Source organism: Aedes aegypti, chromosome 2 (genome assembly GCF_002204515.2).
Source record: "Aedes aegypti strain LVP_AGWG chromosome 2, AaegL5.0 Primary Assembly, whole genome shotgun sequence".
In the NCBI taxonomy this organism is placed as follows: Eukaryota; Metazoa; Arthropoda; class Insecta; order Diptera; family Culicidae; genus Aedes; species Aedes aegypti.
This window is the reverse complement of record NC_035108.1, coordinates 266,908,294-266,929,327: the sequence shown is the minus strand read 5'-3', so window position 1 is coordinate 266,929,327 and position 21,034 is coordinate 266,908,294. Positions and strand designations below refer to the sequence as shown.

General features: G+C 34.0%; 1 protein-coding gene across 2 annotated transcripts in view; it reads left to right on the top strand.

Annotated features, from left to right (window-relative positions):
* LOC5568780 (facilitated trehalose transporter Tret1) overlaps positions 1 to 21,034 on the top strand; it is a 158,133-nt gene that overhangs the window by 124,219 nt on the left and 12,880 nt on the right. For both annotated transcript variants that reach the window (XM_001658095.2, XM_021845019.1), the window contains exon 3: positions 8,941 to 9,173. In XM_001658095.2, coding sequence (XP_001658145.2) covers positions 8,941 to 9,173 — 233 coding nt within the window. The remainder of the gene's footprint in view (positions 1 to 8,940; positions 9,174 to 21,034) is intronic.

Below are 21,034 nucleotides of genomic sequence, written 5' to 3'. Positions count from 1 at the left end.
TTCCACTGTCCGCTGTGCATCGTAGTGCTGCTGCCACCTTTCGACAATGACATCCGTAGCGTTAATTTTGAACTGAGCAAGAAATATGAAAACGATACTTTTACTCTAAGTCATACTAATTTAGAACCCTAAAACTAGTTTCCGATATCTAAACGTGTTTCAAGAAGGGGGTATCTTCTGAAGTGTTAGAGGGTATCTCATAAGGCCACTAGTTCTGCTCAACCATCAGAAGGTCATAAGTTCAATCCCAGCCCCGTTCCTCATTCTAATGGAAGGTTATGCATTTGATTAGTTAACAGTTTCACATCTCTCTTTGTTTATACCTCCAAGCATGCAGATAAAACTTTGCGATTATTAAAAACAAAATGTTTTTGTAATGAATCATTCAGTTTTTGTGCACCTTATGTGAGTTTTCAAATATCATATCATATAACTGAAAGTATTTTTTAAGATATCGTAGATCTGAATGAAACAAAAACAAATATTTCAAAATAGTTAAAAAATGTTTCGATGACTGTCTCATAGGGAAATTTTAGGATTAGGAAGCTGATGCTTTTTCTGTCGGTATCTGGTTTTTACTCGTTATTTGGCACTACTTGGACATTTTTGAAAATAAGATGAAAAAAAATATCTTTACGTTATGTTTCAATGAAATACAAGCGATAAAATTTTCTGGATGATAATCCTTTTAAGTTTTTAAATGGATGCAAAAGCGCCTTCATGATCGTACAACACTCATTAAAAATTTCTAAAACTGTCAAAACTGTATCCATAGTCGTTTCAATAATTATCACTTATCGTTTCTTGAAAGAGATATTTTGGAAGGTTTTGTTGATGAAAGAAAATAATTAAACATAATGCGTTTGAATATGAAAGCACAGTGTAACAAAAATTACATTTTTGCGTGTCTCAAGGAATAAATTATGTTGACTTGGAGTCGCTGAATCTGTTATCGTTTTTAGAAATGTTCCTGCACGTCACAGTTTTTAACTACAGGTCCCCAAAGTTGTATAAAACGTTATTTTAAGTGATGTTGACATGAAATTTGAAGTATGATTTATCAAACTGTTTTGTGGTCTAATCCAGCAAACATGTAAAATAGGACTTTAATTTCATTTCATGTATAATTTGGTTGAAAAGTCACAATAAAATTAAGATTTCATCGAGTTTTTAGAAACAATATTGTTCCACAGTGCACTATGGTCCAGGAATCAGTTTTACGCGGAAAGATGCATTTTGAGCTTTAGAATGAAACATTAGACAAAAACGGTCTTCTACAAAGTTGTTTGTATTAGTTAAGCCCTTTGTTTGGTTTTATTGAAAATTAGGGTGGACCACATTTTCATTGAAATTGTGTAACTAACTTTCTTATTTGTAAAAATTATATTATACATGCTTCAGCAAAGTTGTAGACCATTCAATTTCAAGCAACTTTGCCAAAAAAAGTTTTTTTGTATCTCTTAAATTGACCGATTTAGAGCTTTTTTCGTACGGTGACATAGGGTGGTCCGAACAAAACTGGTTTTCTGGCTCTAGAGTTTTCAATTCAAATTTCTCATCAAAGTAGTCTATGAAACACTTTTAGAGCTTTGAAAAATGCGTAATTTGGTGAGTGAAGAAACTCGCTATCTCGTTCCGTTTAGGAGTTATTGTTGTTTTTCTCTCAAAAACATGCCTACTTTGATTGTGAATATCTCTGATTGGGGCAAATATAAAAAATATCTTTTGACGGCGTTCAAAAGACAAAACATAATTGTACATTATATCAAAAAATTACAGATGTGTTATTTTTGTAACTCTAATAAAACGTCTTGAAAGTCAAATATTTTTTATCACAAAAACATCAATAACTTTTGAACTAAAATAGATATCAACAATCTTTTTGCATGAAAATTTGCGTTTTGTCAAGTTCTAAGTTCATAGACGACATTGACGAGAAAATAATATTGAAAAAACTAGAGTTGAAAAACTTATTTTTGTTGGACCACCCTGCGATGATTAGGAAAAAATGCTCTAGATTGGTCAAATTTTGAGCTACATAAAAACTTTTTTTGGCAAAGTTGATCAAAATTTCAAGTTCTACCGCTTTGCCAAAGAGCATATACCAGTATTTTTGCAAATAAAAAAGTTGATTATATGATATGTGTGATATTGTGGACCACCCTAGTTTCAATTGACACAGTATGAAAGCTTACATTTTGAGTAACAATTTTGTAGAAGATCATTTTTGTCTAAAATTTCATTTTCATGCTCAAAATGCAAAATAATAAAGAAATACATACTATGAAAATCTTCAAAACAGTTTTAGAGCCCTATCTTTCTTATTTCAGATATCTCGTCAAAGCGGTCTATGAGTGACTTTTAGAACTTAACAAAACGCAAATTTTCATGCAAAAATATTGATGATATCTATTTTAGTTCAAAAGTTATTAAAGTTTTTCTGCTTAAAATCCTTTGTTTTTCAAGGCATTTTATTAGAGTTACAAAAATAACACATCTGTAATTTTTTGACATAATATACAACTTTATATTGTCTTTTGAATGCCGTCAAAAGATATTTTTTATGTTTGCCCCAATCAGAGATATTCACAATCAAAGTAGGCATGTTTTTGAGAGAAAAACAACAATAACTCCTAAACGGAACGAGATAGCGAGTTTCTTCACTCACCAAATTACGCATTTTTCAAAGCTCTAAAAGTGTTTCATAGACTACTTTGATGAGAAATTTGAATTGAAAACTCTAGAGCCAGAAAACCAGTTTTGTTCGGACCACCCTATGTCACCGTACGAAAAAAGCTCTAAATCGGTCAATTTAAGAGATACAAAAAAAAACTTTTTTTGGCAAAGTTGCTTGAAATTGAATGGTCTATAACTTTGCTGAAGTATGTATAATACAATTTCTACAAATAAGAAAGTTAGTTACACAATTTCAATGAAAATGTGGTCCACCCTAATTTTCAATAACACCAAACAAAGGGCTTAACTAATACAAACAACTTTGTAGAAGACCGTTTTTGTCTAATGTTTCATTCTAAAGCTCAAAATGCATCTTTCCGCGTAAAACTGATTCCTGGACCACTGTGCAGTGTGATTATTTTAATGTTATACGGGAAGGCATGAAAGAAAGAAAACGTTGAAGAAGTAAACCTCGGGTTTGAGTGGATAGATAAAGCTCAAAATTTATTGGGTGGTGAGCACTACTTATGTGAAAATACTTGATAACTTTTCAGACGGTAATTATTGATAACTTTTTTTAGTTATGGCTATAACAGTCATGCGACTCAAAGGTAAAGGGAGTCCTTAGAAGTTTTTTGCACAAATAATTGAAATGAAAAAGTAGATAGACGTCGCAAGGGAGCGACAAGATTGAAATTTTATTAGGTGGTGAAAATTGAGCAAGCCGTTTTAAAGTCAGTAAGCATTAAAGCGTCCAGTATTCTACCTAGCTTCTCTACTGGAGAAGGTTTGGCTCAAAGCTTTGAGCTTTTCCACCAACAGAGGCATACTCACATAAGCCTGATGCTCATGTATAACACCTAAAACACTTTAAAATAATCTTGATAGCGTTCTCCCAGGAATTCAACTAGTCAACCATCATGGTAGTCATGTATAAATACTTCTGAGATTTTCTTCAAAAATGATTGAAGAGATTCCATTCCAGCGATTTCAGAGATTCCTTTAAGGGTTTTTGGAAACAATTGATCAGTATTGACTTAACGGAATCCCGCCCTAAGAATATCTTGATAAATTTCATCAGAAAATTGTAATAGAATTCCCCCAGGAATTTTTCCAGAATCATCATCACCAAGTAATAAGGGTATAAAGTTAATACTCTTAGTTCTCGCACGGAGAACAAAATATAGTGTTCGTAATCATTTTTCCGGTCAAGTTAACTATATTCTAAAGTTAATCTAGAGATAACTATAAATATAGTTGATTAGACAGTGTATTGTTAAAATCAACTATACCGTATAGTTATTAACAACTATATTTTTTATTGAATTTACATACGTCAAACGTCAAAATTCAACTATAATTTAGTTGACTCAAAGTAAATTTAATTGAGTTTATAATATGTTGCAATGTTTACTCAGCATTTTGTTCTGCTTTATCAACATATCTGAAAAGATTCGCTGCTGTTTTATCGATTTAAAAAAAAAACATTGCAACAATCAAAATAAAGTGCGCGTCGGAAAACTTGATACGTGGTCCCCTGAATGAGAGGTGGTCATCTTATCTACTACACTAATCCTTACAAGTTAAAAGTAAGTAGATTTGTGAGGATGACTTGAAGTCTAGGGATGTGAATGTTTTCGGATAGTGGTTATTATGCAAGTTATAATTGATATAGGTACAAGTGGATAGCTGAATCAATGAAGTGTGTGTAATTGATTTGACGTTAATTTAGTGTTGGCGTAAATTAATTTTACTTCGAAACAACTAACTGTGCGTAAGTAAAAGTAATTAACGAGATAGTAATCTCAACATAAAGAAATTTTTCTGCGTGCGGGAAATTTATTCAAAATATCTGTCAAGAAATTACAAAAGGATTTATTTTAAGAGTTCCTCATAATACAATTCTTTAAATTCTATAATTGCCTGCTAGAAATGTTCATGGACGGCTCAACATTATTTTCTATAAGGATTTCTGAAAGATCTCTATTAGACTTTCTCCGAAGTGTTCAAGGAATCCTTCAAAGATGTTTTCGGAACACATATCTTTTAAGATAACTGCAATAGAGACGTTAAAATGAAAAACAATGAAATAAAAGGAAAATATTTGAAAAAAACACGGAAAAATATAGTAACAAGTATGTAAGAAGAATGAAATTACCTACTAGGACAATAACATCAATTTTTGATCCATATTCTCATGATACAATTCATGTTGATACAAATTAAGAAAATAAAAAACTTGGCTTCGATATAACGTAACCTCGATATATGGTAAAGAAAATAAAAATTGAGTTACGTTATATCGAGGTATTACTGTAATAATTATGCAAAATTATGAAAGAAATATTATAGATATTATTGATTTTTTATTGATATTTCTCAAATTGCCATTAAAACACAGATGAAGAAAATGCAACATTACTTGATCGATAGTCAAAACCAATATCTATCAAATAAGTTATTTGATTTTCCACTTCATGCAATATTTTATAAGAAACTTTTTTTTTATTTACTTAAAATTATTTTTTGAAAAAATATCCTAAAAAACATATAAAAAGGAGTATTTAAAAAAAATGCTTTGTTGCTCATGAACAAACGTTTGAACGAAATGGGTGTCTTAGAGAAAAATCCAATTATCGTCATCTACAACTTTGCTGAAGGCAGAAACCGTAAACCGGGGTTTCTTTGATAATGCGGGTAACTTCGATAGTGCGTTACCCACCACATATTAAACGATATATGATAACTTCTGTTAATCGGTTAAGCAAAACGAATGCAAAATTGAAGAATAATAGAATGACACTTCATGTAAGAGCTGTTTTCATTTGAATTGAGAACATTTGGAGCTTGCTATACGAATATTAAAAATTGATACGATTTTATCATTTTCGAAACGCTTACAAACAATCTGTTCTACGATCGCAATTTGATGTATTTTTGAATAGTTGGTCACTTATCTTTGACAGCCTACTTATCATAGAACTTGAATATGTTCTCAAATTTCTTAACGAAAAGCGTTTCCACAAACTGGAACCATTTTTGTAATCTCAAATCAGAAATTTCCATGTAACGTTAAACGCCTAGAGGTATGCAATGCCCTATAAATATTACGTAATTCATTATATTTTGTTGGATTTATACTCCATTATATCTTTTTGCAATCTATCAACTGCAATCCATTGCTAGGTTGCCAGTACTTGTTTAAGAAATATAAATTGTAATTATTTGAAATATATAATATTATTAATGCATGCGTAATACTTTTATTTAAGCAAAATAAAGCTTAAATATGAGATACCCTACAACTCTTCAGGAGAAGAGATGAGATAAGTACTGTAGCAAACATTTACCACCTCGACATTCACATTTTTCTACACGACCATCAAAATCCAAAGCAAACCATTGCCGTTTTTCTAAACCCGAATGCAAAATGACTATTGGCAGAATCGATGAACTGTTGTAAATAGTGGTCACAATTCCCAACCCTGTTCAGGAGACACTTTCCTTTTCGAAATCACGTTTGCACAACGAAAACTAAAAGTCTCACGTTTTGCATGTTCAGTACCAGTGTATCTCTCGATCTTTTGCCCCACCTTACCCTACTGTGAGCAGAGCGTTGTCCTCGCAGCACTGCATCCACAACAAACATCAACTAGGACAACAAACGACGACGGCAAAGTGGAAACGGAGGAAAATCGGAGCATAGTTTCAACGTACCCACTGGGCGTCCGTCGTCGTCGTCGTCATCGCCGTCTTCTTCGTCATCTCGTGGCAAACGCTTCGATGTAAAATGCGGCGACCGAATTACAGCGGAGGAAAAGCAGCAGCAGCAGCGTATCTGTAAATAGCGGAGCACTCGAACGCTATTTGGTAGAGCGGAGCATTCACGCGAACCGATTAATGGCAATCATATAGGCCTAGGGATGATGTTCCAGTAAGTGGAGATTAAATTCACTTAGGGTGAATATTCATCGACGTCAAACCTCGTCATTTTATAGTATTTGGCTTGAATGCCCTCAATGTGATTTTTGAAAGTAAATTTTTATCTAGCATGGCCCTAGATGTTAGCTTCATCTGACTAGATTATTGGTGGAACCCTCTCATCGTGACCATCACGTCTACTTGAAGTTTCAAATAAAGCGCTTTCTGGATTTGTTGAAGATTATTAGTTGAGTTTTGGAAGTATAGAGAAATCTTCCGTTTTTTGCAGTATAAGTAAAAATATCCAAACTTTTTTGCAACCGACTACAGTTGAACACGCAGGGCTTCGTCATTTGGCGAAGAGGCCTGTGCCAACCACAAACAAATTTTTGACATCCCTGAGGTAACTTAGTTAAGTCAGATGTGAAAATATTGTATAAATTGGCCTCAAAATGCTGCCTTGACGAAACACACCAGCTTTTACCAGGAAGTCTTTCATACTAGGAATTCTGATAATTAACCCTGAAGGGGACGGATTTGACAGATAACTTTGGATTATTCTAACAATGTAGTTGGAAAATTGAATGTTTTCACTAAGCCCAGCTATCATCCATCCACATACGTCAGTTGGGAGTGCCGTTGAAAACAGTATAAATGGCATTACCGGCAACTATAGGAACACCCACAACTATCAGATCACTTACCCTAATACACAGTAAGATGGTGTTGCCAACGAACCGTAGAACGATGGGAAAATGGGTCTTGATTTAGAACGCATTCGCTTGAGTTGAAATTTGCTGGTAAAAGGATCTGACCTAGTTCGGGTGGGAAATATTCCACGATTATTGGTTATGATTCCTTTTGGGATGAATAAGTGCTTGCGATTATTTAATCACCAACATTATTCATGCAAATTGTACGTAGAGCTGCAGCGCATAAATTTTGCCTTTATTGATATGGGCTACATTCTTCTCCCCGGTTCAATAGACACCGATCGGAGGCGGCAATTTAATATTTTATGGTGAGCATTATACTGGTAGCTTTCCATGTTATATATACCTATTATTACGAAGCACCATTCTTAGCTAAAAAAAAATCTGACCCCAATACATTAATCACAGCGATTTGAGGGTTCAATCAGAATTAGAATTATCATGCCGCACGAATATGCAGCTGGAGCAATTACAAGAGGTCATGTGGATCAATGGTAATTATAGATTTTCTACAGCATCTTGAATGCTTATAAATTAAGTAAGGTCAATGCAGTTTAATGAATGATTACTTGAACTCGATAATTTCTTACAAAATTAAACAATACATTTGATTCTTTTTTATATTTCCCATACATATATTTTTGCCATTGAAAAATAACCAGTAACATTTGGGAACTAATGATTAAGTACAATTTGTTTTATTTTAAGATGAAACGTTTAAAATGCTTTGTTTAATAGACTGGCAACAATCCCTTAGAATGAAACATGGACTTTTATTGCACATCTGAGTACGAAAAAAAAACTATGGGAAAGCTAATAAAATAAAAGAACTAAGAAAACCAGCACTCTTCTTCGATATATTCACTTTTCGTCATAATTTGACAATGTTAATCTGATGGAACATGTTATTACTGGCTAGCCATGGATTGCTGTGCCGTTATTCAGCGTAATGACCTAATTTTGCCATAAAAAATGAGTACATCTCGTGTCTAGAACATTATCTTATCAAGATGAAGCTGAGATGTTTTAGTTCAGCCTTATCGCTACGATTAAAAATGCCCGGAATTACAGTCGACAGTGTTGTATATTTCATTAAGTAAACTGTACTCGAGTAACCTCAAACGTTGTTTATTGTCCCGTCTGTTATTCTTAATTACAAACCTTGAACTTTTGTTGGGCAGTGAACTGACACAAGTGGTGGAAAATTCTTGCATGATTTACTGAGGTATACTTTCTAATCGAATACCATAAAAAATTGAAGTTAAATTTTCGGCAATGCTGCCTTCTTGTATTCTCAAACTCAGTATCTTCTGCATTTTTTTCGGGCATGGAATTTAACAGTGTCAAACAACTTTTTTGATCTTCTTCTGAAACCACAGCAGCGTAGAATGATTGTCCGTCCAGGAGAAACTATTTTGTACAAACTATCGAAAGCCAGACACTCACAGCAAAACTAACGCTGTTAGCATACTAATAATTTGCGCACTGTCTTTCCATTCGTCATACTGGTTGATGACTTAGCAAACGACATCCCATGCGTATCACATGCTAATTGTGCACTGTTTGCCGCTGTCCGAATTGCGAATAAATGCCAAAACTTTCCTTTTCTCTCCCCTCTCTCCGTTCATAGCAAACCTCGCCACACTCATATACGGTTTGTCCATCGGCTGGCTGTCACCAAACTTGGAATTGCTGCTGTCCAGTGCCACTCCGCTCAGTTCCGGTACGATCACCCCCTCAGAAGCCGGCTGGATCGGTTCGATCGGAACGGTAGGATGCGTCCTTGCCGTACTCATCTGCGGATGGGTAGCGGAAATCGCCGGCCGGAAGGCCGCACTCATGCTCATCGGTATAGCGCAGTTGGTAAGTAAGACGGCATCGGCTTAGAAGGGGTTTTTTAAGTAAATAAAAACGTATTTAGTACTATTACCATTTAATTCCACTAGAGTTAGTATTCTTTGACAAATGAGCGTATTTCAACCAGTGTTGATCAGACTCATTTCCCCGAAATTCGAATTGTGAAGCCATGAACTGTTATAACTGTGCGTTGTATTCCTGAGATGGAGGGGGAGGTGGTTGGGCTTGAGTGTTGCACATGGGATCCGACAGTTTTGATCTCGGTGGGCCGCAATTCAAGTTTCGGTGAAATGATTCGCACTCACTCACTCACTCATTTCATTTCACCGAAACTTGAATTGTGGCTCTCTGGGATCAAAAATTGATCGATTTTATGTGCAGTACTCAAGCTTAACCATCTGCTTTTCTATCTAAGGAGGAGAGATCATGGTTGTAGTAGTTCGTGTCTTCGTAGTTCGGAAAATGTTATTTTCGGGGAAATGAGTCTGAACAACACTGATTTCGACCTAAAACTGCACACAGCAAAATATATATCTATATCGGCTGACGTAATTTGTGTTTGTGCATCGGAAATTGGACGCAAGTGAAATAGATTACATAATCTTTAGAAGAATATTCCTTTCAAACGTAATCGGATTTCGATTATCTAAAATGCCAAGAAAATCGTCCCGAGAAGTGACACAAAATAAGCAGCAAATTTAACTTACACAGTAAAAAAATCTTAAATTTACATTGCACCTATACTTTTATGGTTATCATGTAAAACGAGTTATGACTGAATATTCAACGATAAATAATGTGAACTGCCGCATTGCATTCAGAAATGCTTGCAATCTTGAGTGAAACTGAAACATTTCATGATCTTGCTTCCAACATTCGCCAATATTGTATGCTTTCTTGCATCTTGAAAGTGAAATTGCAAACGAGAATGCTCGGTTTACACGATTATACGCTGAACAATCTAACAAAAATAATGCACATGGAAGGATCGACAGCTTGGTCATTCCATGTGCATTATTTATGATTGATTTTTTCAGCGTAAAATCATGCTGTTTCGCTTGCAACGTTATTTGAGAGAAGTCGTTTTGTGTACAATTTTTAGGATTGTACTAGGAACGTTGGAAACATTCGCTGTGTTTGTAGGTTTTATCATTGAATAATACATTAACAAATGGCTTTATATGATTGAAGCTAAAAATACGTGTTGTGTAAATCTAAGATTTTTTTCTGTGTAGTGTATCGGTGTCATACGCCCCACCCGGGCAATACGCCCCTCCTCGTTAAATATCGAACCAGATTCAATATAAAATTTAAAATGATTGGGAATCCTTACTATTCGCGAGACAGTCTCACTTTGAAAATTTGACCAGTTGTTAATACGCAGAAAAACACCGTGGTACCGTAGGGTCAAGTGGATACAGAAAAATCAATAGTCAACTTCATTGTTATGTACATCTAACGTGAATAATGTAATTCAAACTTTTTTCTGTGGATAACAAATGTGGGGACTAATATACCGTTTTGTCTCAAATTCCGAACAGACTCATATACCGAACACTCGGTTTGACGATTAGGTTGAAATGTTTCGCTGAAATATGTCACCAAATAATAAGGAAATGGCAGTCAATTGCAATTCTATTTGAAAGTTTCCAATGTAATTTTTACCGCGGGAGTAGTGATGATTATCTAGTATGAGACCAGTAGAACAAGCTCAGATAAATTTATTTGCAAAATTTTTCATTTGAATAGGGGAATTCGGGGTAAAACCGACACCCTAAGCTTATTGATAAAATTTGTGTACTTTCGCTTGTTGACCGAACCTAAAATTGTTGTAGAATCACATATTGTTTATAAATCTATCAATCCTTGCGGATCGCTGGATGATATATTAAGGTTATATAGTGATTTAAACCAAATTGAAATTCCATCATTTTTGAGTGAGACAATTGAGAGTGCGGGTAAGATCGACACCCTGTTGGGGTAAAACCGACACATCCACTTTGAGTAGAATTTATACGTTGTGAACATCACCCAGACAACCAGAAATCGCATGAAAGTTCACGTTAAAACTCGTTTATTCATACTAATTACATCAAACCCGCAAAGCACCGTGGATAAACTGGTCAAAATTGATGAGTATTCGTCCCGTTTACTTGTACAAAGTAAGTCGGATCAATTCGTAGCAGCTATCAACATTTGTTATCATAAGTTAAGTCGCATAAGATAACAGGTTAGTTCGGGAGAATATTTATACACTCGCATTGTATGTTATTCATCAAATAAGTTGAAACGTGATAACATAGATATATTTTTTTAATACTTAATGATAGCTTGTGGTAAGTCATATAATGTCATATTCTACATGTTAACAAGTTCACCATCCGTGAAATTCACTGGAATTCGAAAATTAAGACTCAGGTAAACTACAGAGATAGTCTTCCGAATAGAAAGATTCCCTGATGTTAGATTATGAAGCAAAGAAAGGTGTCGATTTTACCCCAAATGAAGTCTCGATCTTACCCCGAGAGGACATTTATTTTTCAATAGCGTTTTCAGCTGTCGAAACCCAAAATTAATTTCTCCTTCATGTTGTATCAACGAATTAATAGTAAATGATGAGGTAGACGCAGAATAAATAATTACATTTACATAATTTCACATGCGAAATAGTTAAAGAATAACAGCGAAATATTGCAACTGCTGTTGCTTCTATGTTATCCAATATGATTTCGTTGTTTATTTTGGTAGTTTATCGGTAGCGTCAGTTGTGATGTCATTCGAAACACTACATTTCACAAGTTAAGATAGAGCGTGGTGGAAACTGCATGAAAAACTGCTCAAAACATGAAAAATCAAAGGGTGTCGAGCTTACCACAGTGTCGGTTTTACCCTGATTTCCCCTACGATTAATTCGTGCTGTTCGGAATTTGAATCAAGGTGTTCGGAATATGAGACAGAATAAGCACAGTGTTCGGCATTTGTGTCAAAATGTTGTTCCATACTTTTACGTTAAATAAATACTTAAACTAATTAAACCAACATTATTATTGGTACACCCAACAGCTAACAGTTAGGCTTTGCGAAGAAATTAAAATTTACACAAATATCATCCAATTCATGCCAATCAGATGCATTTGAAGTCACTGTTGGCCTTAAGTGTTCGGAATATGAGTCAAAACGGTATTAAGTATGAGGGACTTAAAAAATTTCGCCAAATGATCCACTTGCCCCACCATGCTACCAATAAAAACAATCTGTTCTCAAAACAAATATGGTGTAAATATGTATAATAAAAATGATATTATTCTCGTTCTTGTTATAAGTACTAGTAATGTTACATTTTATTGCTTTAAAATTGAAAAATTTCCTTTTTTTAATCAAAATATTGTGATAAATATGTATGCATTTCTTCGCACTATTTCGAACAAAAAAATAACATTGTAACTAGAACAATTTGGAGAAAATTCATCCATTTATACACATAGGTTAAACAGAAGTATTGTAGGATTATTTCTAACAACATTTTCGAAAACATACTGGTAGTTAAAAAATATTAGTTACATTTACTTTTGCATAACAAACTGAAATCCTTTTATTCTATTTATGAATATATTTTAATCATCTGACTAGAACAATTAATATGATCAAACAAGGGGGTTGAAGGGGGTGGGTGGGTGCCCTTACGATGTTACGGCTCATACAAAATTTGTAGAATGTTCATACAAAAAGCGTTACGAAGGGGTGGGTGGGTGTCAAAAATGGTCATTTTCAGCGTTATGAAATAAATGAATGAGCCCTAAGGCCGTCTTCAGTATCTATCTAAATTTAATCGATGAAAATATGTTCACTGGTCGGAGAATAGAATACAATAAAACTAAGGGTATGCGAAATACCGAATTATTCCGCTAAACACACTTCGAAACGAAATTCCACGGAATTCCACGGAACTCAAACAAGCGAAATTATTATTTTACGATTTCGTTTAGTTTCGCTAAATTGTAAAATATTTCCACGGAAAATTGGAAACATACGGAATATTGCGAAATTTCGCGTTTAATTTCGAACCAAAACGACATAGCGCACGCTTCTACTCCTATGTAGCATATCGCCCACAACTACACACAAATGGTCGACGTTAAGTCAGAGTGGACCAAGTGACATTTTCATATTTTGAGAAAAATGGGTTTAAAGTCTAAAGCTCTGTAATTTTTAAACTCGTTTAAATTTTGGTACAATATTTCTACACATCTTTGTGTTACATTCAAACAATATAATGTGAAGTGACAATCATGAAAAATCATAATCCGAGCCTCTGATAGAACGATTTTTTGATGGACTATGTATACTTGGTCCACTCTGACTGAACTAAACATCACCGTTCAGTGAGTTGGTTCACTCTAACTGAAAAATTTCTAGGAAAATAGTAATCATTTAATGCTTCAATGCTCAAACTGGGTGCATATCTCCAAGATAAGCAGATTATCAAGACCCTTCGACACCAGTATCGTAAATTCTTCAATAATCTATATGGTCAATACCAAAATCAGTGGCATTACGATAGCTTGAAAATTAAGATATTGCAGGGTCATTGTATTGAAGACCAGAAATATTCAAATTTGCGTTCAGTCAGAGTGGACCAAGTGAAAATCTTGAATACCGACCAAAATATACTGGTCCAATTAGTGGGTTCTAGCACATTTCATACATACACCATAGCACTACCATAAACTTCTATCGGACTCTGAAATTGACTCAAAAAATGCAATAATCAATTAGTTTATTGCTTTTCAACACTTGGTCCGCTCTGTCTGCACAGAAATTGTTGCAATTTCTGACCACCCATTCAAATATGGAAAATGGTCAAAAATCATATTCAAATGCATTGAATTAAGTTATACTTATCAATTTCTATTGATGGATAAGTAGAAGAATCATTCGATGTCGAAAAATCTGACAGATCTCTTGACATAATTTTCATTTCCTCGCATTCCTCAGCGCGCTGATCATTTTTGCTGTTATGGTAATAAGCACTTGGTCTGCTCTGACTGCACACTTTTATCGATTTTATTGATCATCCAAAGTTAATTTGTAACATATTCTCGCAGTTTAGGGTTCATTATTACGTAACGCAAAATTTGTCATTTTCAGACCCCCTCCCACCCCCACGTAACAGCTTTTGTATGAAAAATTTTATATTTTTGTATGAACCGTAACACTCTGTTAGGCCCCCTCCCTCCCCCTAAGGCGTTACGTAATATTTGAACGGTCCCTTACAGCATTCATCAAATCTGGTCAAAGTGAAACGGAGGAAAGGTAATTTCGCATCTAATGAGAGAATAATCCAATTTTCCCAAGTTTTGTACTTGGTCCCCTCTGACTTAACGCCGGCCAAATGTAAAAAGGCCTTATCCCAATATTTTCGCGAGCGAGAGTCCCCAATGTTACGGAATAACTCAGAATAATGACACGCGTATTCTTTATTCTTTCACTTACTCTCCCGCTGTTTTTTATGCAGAGTTATATAGTGTCGTCATTTTTTGCTCTGCATAAGAACAGTAGGAGAATAAAAGAGACAACTAGTGGCACGCATCAAAGATGTGGACTACCTGAGTAACTCTAGAAAATTGATCGAATCTTTATGCTGTGCCGGTGTTGTCGGAAATCACGAGTCGAGTTCCGGGTAATTTGTGTTGTATTTTACAAAAAAAATTCTACGAAAACCCCTGCGATCGCCGTGAGTTTACTGATGACGATATGATGGGACCGTAGTTTGGCAGCCAATGATAATATATTCTAAGGTGTGAAAGCAGAAGCAATGGCTATGCATTAGTAAAGACAAAAGACGTAAACAAAAATAACAACATCACTAACTTACACAGTTTTTATGGGAGCTCAATCGCTTGTACTTGTGGATGCCAAATATCCCACAATGGTCTTAACCTTTACAGTACTGGGTACCAACATCAATTTTTCAAAATTCTCTAGTTTCGCCATCGTCCGATCGATTTTGAAACGATTTGCAGGAAAAATCACAAATGAGTTATGTTTTTCATTCTTGTATTGATTATTTTGAATTCGATGATGTTTCCGGATTAGGGTTATTTCGGAATGGAAAAGCACAATAGTATTTTTTCGATTTTTGCACATTTAAATCGCGAGAAATCAATATATAAGGTAAACATAAAAATTCACTCATTGAAAGACGGATTGTTTTAACGAACATGGATGATCTTTTTAAACTTATTTGCAATTATATTTTCTCCAGGATTTTTTGCGGGAAATTTATTAGGAACTCATTAACAAACTCGACCAGAGAATTCTTGTTTAGTTTCTTCAGCAATATATCTTGGAATTTGTTACTCTTTTAGTTCTTCCAAATTTATCTCCATCGATTTCTCAAGGAAACTTTCATGTATACTTACAAATTCATTTTAATTCTATACTCAAGCAAATACTACATCAGTTATTCCGGTAATTCCTCTGTTCTTCTTCTTCTTCTTCTTTTACTCCTTCTTACTGGAGTTATGTTCCAACTAGGACAGAGCATGCTGCTCAGCTTAGTGTAATTTTGGGCACTTATCGACTTGTGCCCCTAATCACATTCTTTTTATCCGCAAAGTATACAGTATGGCCATGAAAAAAAAAGACAACCATTATTTTTTGTTTCATGGCAGTTATCGACATAACATCACCATTGCACACTGGGCCAGGAGCAGAATTTAGCCAGACAAAACCTCTAGCGCTTTAGGAGTGCATTTTTTCGGGTTGGTGTCAAAGGAGACTTATCTTGAATTTGTTTGTTCTTCAATTTGATGATAAAAGTTAGTTGGAAATTTCGCCGCATAGGTGGCGCTGCGATGCAAACTTTTTTGTTTTGCGTCCTAGAGCTTTCGCGTCTTCGGCAATGTTTTAGAACGTGTAAAAATACGAGAAGTTGTCGAAGACACCAAAGTTCTAGGACTTCAAATAACAAAGTTATGGTAAAAATGTGTAAATCACTTGAATTTTACGTTTTTTTCTACTTTTTACGTCAAAATCGTAAAATGTTTCATTTTAACAACCATGCGTCGCTTAATTTCGATAACATGCATATACTTTATGAAAAAAAAAATCTTATTATTATATAAATATTTGAATTTTTGAACAAATTATTGTAAAAATATGATAATTTTTAACATAACTTAACTCAAAAAGTTGCAAATTTTTGCAAAAACTTATCAATGATCCCAAATACGCTATATTTCATCTACCAAATGTCAAAGTTTGCCGGATGAATATTTTGGTATATTTGAGATATCTGAATTCAAAATCATATCATATAATCAACTTTTTTATTTGCAAAAATACTGGTATATGCTCTTAGGCAAAGCGGTAGAACTTGAAATTTTGATTAACTTTGCCAAAAAAAGTTTTTCTGTAGCTCAAAATTTGACCAATCTAGAGCATTTTTTCCTAATCATCGCAGGGTGGTCCAACAAAAATAAGTTTTTTAACTCTAGTTTTTTTAATATTATTTTCTCGTCAAAGTCACCTATGAACGACTTTTATAACTTAACAAAACGCAAATTTTCATGCAAAAAGATTGGTAATATCTATTTTAGTTCAAAAGTTATTAAAGTTTTTTGTGATAAAAAATGTTTGACTTTCAAGACGTTTTATTAGAGTTACAAAAATAACACATCTGTAATTTTTTGATATAATATACAATTTTATTTTGTCTTTTGAATGCCGTCAAAAGAAATTTTTATGTTTGCCCCAATCAGAGAAATTCACAATCAAAGTAGGCATGTTTTTGGAAGAAAAACAAAAATAACTCCTAAACGGAAGGAGATAGCGAGTTTCTTCACTCACCAAATTACGCATTTTTTAAAGTTCTAAAAGTGTTTCATAGACTACTTTGATGAGAAACTTGAATTGAAATCTCTAGAGCCAGAAAACCAGTTTTGTGCGGACCACCCTATGTCACCGTAGGAAAAAGGCTTTAAATCGGTCATTTTAAGAGATACAAACAAACTTTTTTTGGCAAAGTTGCTTGAAATTGAATGGTCTACAACTTTGCTGAAGCATGTATAATATAATTTCTACAAATAAGAAAGTTAGTTTAATCATTTCTATGAAAATGTGGTCCACCCTAATTTTCAATAAAACCAAACAAAGGGCTCAACTAATACAAACAACTTTGTAGAAGACCGTTTTTGTCTAATGTTTCATTCTAAAGCTCAGAATGCATCTTTCCGCGTAAAACTGATTCCTGGACCATAGTGCAGTGTGCATTGCATGATTTTTATATACATTATAAAGTATTCGTAATGATCAAATTGCTTGTGGGCTTAACTCAACAGATATGGTTTGACAACGTTTTGAGAACACCCAACCATCTCCTTGAGCGTTATGAAATTTATGAATGGTCTTTTATCAAACAAGACATAAGACATGAAGGTTTGTTCTTGAAAATCAGAAAAGTTTCCAACACGAAAAGATCCCAAAACGAGCAGGGATTCAAACCTGTCACCCTCAGCATGGTTTGGCCAAATACCGTTTACACAACTGACTTCGCGCAGCGCCAAACATTTCGCGATTGGTTGAAGCAGTAAATATCATTTTTCAATCGTTTGAATTTTCTATAATTACTTATAATTACTTACATTCATACTTTTCTATGAAATTAAAATTGAATTAAGAACAATCACTATTTTTACAAGGTTTTTCAAAAAGTGCGTAAAGTTATACCTTAGCAGTTTAATTCACTTCGTAATTGGACATATTTGGCACCGAAATCGACTGAAGTGTAACAGTAAGATGCACGTAATATATTAAAAATATGTGAAGCCCGATGAGTCATAAGATTAAGCTGTCAAATTTATAAAAATTCACACTACGTGTAAGTATAGCAAAATTATCACTACACAAAAGTTTCGCGAAATATTCTGGAAAATTTCGTGTTATTTCGAAACATTTCGTGACGATTTGAACTTCGTGTCGGTTCTTACGGAATATTTCAATTATTCATTTCGTTTCGCTACGTACAGTGTTGAAAATTTCGCATATCGTTTCGTTTCGTATCGCCATGGAAAACACTTATATCGCATACCCTTACAATGAACCAGGGCTGCTAAATGGCACGTGACATTGACAATTGAATATTGCTAACATTATCGTTCCTCGTGGAAAACGTCACTGGAAAATGTTTTTCCCGGTTACCTTTTCCGGATAACTATCGGATGCAATTTTTCGCATGGTAAACTGCTATGAGCATTTTAATTTTTCTAAAAGTTTGACATTTAACAGCACTGCAATGAACATATTTTTCTGTAAACTTTTGAACAAAGTTTTGAGTTTGAGTTTTGAAAATTTCCTTCATAATCGTTGATAAAAATTGATAACTGTCTGTCACATAAGCTTCGAATAAATAATATTCTAAGTAATTGATTGCTCAATGAATTTACAACAAGTTTTTTTAGATTATTGTCATATTTTCTATTCAATCTAAAAGTAATTGATTCGCAATACATCATAAGTTGAAGCCATCCCCGTGATCTCTGCAGCAAGTGCGACCGTCAGAGCAAAGAAGAAGAAACAAATCTCGCGTTGAGTATCATACAGGCGTATCTGCAGTGATCGATTTCTCTTCGTCGATTTTCTCTTTGCATTATTACAAGTAATTCATTCGGTTTTTGAAGCATTTTACGGTTCAGTACGATGAAGGATGTTGAATATTTTCTACTGAGTAATAAAAGTCAGTCAAAAACATTCACCCGGTCAAGTAATAAGTTCAAGAGAAAATCGATAAAGAGAAATTGATCACTGCAGTTACGCCCTTATGATACTGAACGTGAGAAATATTTCTATTTTATTCTTTCTTACTAAATTTCTAACTTAAAATGTTACTTCTCACGGGACCAGCATTCTTGATTACAAATTAGACCAAACTCCATGATTTTGCTCATTTTCTTTAATTTGTTTCTTCAAAACACCTCATGATGTTGCGGCTCATACCAAATTTTTAGAATATCCACACAAAAAGCGTTACTAGAGAGTGGATGGGTACAACAACTGTCCATTTTTGGCGTTATGAAATTTGTGAATGAACCTTTTTGAGCCTTTCATGTGAAATTACGCTTTAAAAAGAAATCCCAAATTTCCAATATAAAATCCCAAGGAATCTTGGATTTCGACGAAACATTTATTTCTCAATTCAAAGTGAAGATGTTCTGAGCTAATTAAGAGCCAATCTGACATTTGACAAAAATTGCTGCAGTTTTGTTAGTTCACCATTTTTTTACAAATGTTTTTTGAATATTATTCAATCCAGTTGTTACACAGTAGTATGATTTTATCACGGATCCAAAAATCTCGGTGTGGTATAGTGAAGCTTGATTTTATGAAACAGTTTTATCTTGCCATCATTAAAATCTGACTAAAACATAGCAGAAATCGAGTAAATCGAATAAAGCATATGACATAGATTACATGGGAAAGTAGCGGTTATTTTAGGATAATCGTTTAATCTGAAATGTATGAAATAAGTATGATTATCGAGGCATGATACAATCGAGAGTAAAACCGTGCTTAAATCCAACGTGACAAATTGAAGCAAGGCAAAATTGAGCAGTGATATAATCGAGAAACTACTGTATTAACAAACAAAAAAACTACTCTAATCAAACATGAGATGGTAGTGTCTTGCATATTAACTTTATTCAATTGAAAGTCTAGTTAAATTCAATTTCAGAAGCACTTTGTTCCTGGGTAGTTCTATGTTTACGGGTTTATAAGATTATAATTTAGTTATAATGATGCTTTTTTCGTCTCAACCCAATTGTTGGAGTAATTTTGGATGTTGAAGTGACAGAGTCCAGGAGCTGTTTGACTAAACAACTTCTAAGCTGAAATATATTTCTTGTTAGCTTAAATCTTATTCAATACATGTTTGTATGCTTACATTTCTGTATAATTTCTTAATTCAACGTGTCTCCAAATCCAATAATTTTATCGGTTTCTACTGCAAACCTTGAAATGATAGGTATGAGCGATAAAACAATAGTTCAAATCACACACTTATGATAAGCTACGTTGGTTTTTAGATGTTTGCATGTGTGTAGATAATCTCATGGGTAGTCTGCTAGCGAGGAAATTGATAAGTTGCTTCACACTTTAATATCGGCCCTACTGCACAGTGGTTGCGGCAACACCAATCATAATTATTTTAATTCCTAGCACTATTACAAACTACTACATTTGTTTAGCCAATATATGAAATATTAGAAAACGTGTAGGTTTGGCGTGATTTGAAAATTCATGTCGCAAGATAGGTTTCACACCCGTAAGCTTACCCGAGCAATGCCCAACATCATCTGCTCTCAGTTTTGATATTTTAACCGTTAAAACGACCAAAATGACAACGAACTGAGTTATCAAAATCCGCGACATCACAACATCAAAATTAGTTTTCAATATGATCTCAAGCTTTGCTCGGGTAGTGATCACTTTCCCAAGCAGGGCTGGTTGTGGTCAGACTGCAGAACAATAGTGACTTTAGTGACCAAAATGATCAAAATAATGATCAAAAATATATAAAAAACAAAGAATGAAAATTAGAATATTACCCAGCAAACCAGAGATCATATAAGGATGTTCATTTCAAATTGTATGAATGTACAATTTTCGTTGGAATTAGATATGATGCAAAACTGAATTGATTGAAATCGTTAATAAAGTCATAAATTTCATCAGACTTGAATTTGCATCACATAGAATTCCAATTTAGTCTGACCAAATATGTAACTTTGAACTGTCATTCCATTATGATTTTAACTTCACTTGGTATGACTCTATTATAATCATCAATGTGAGATTACATATGAGTT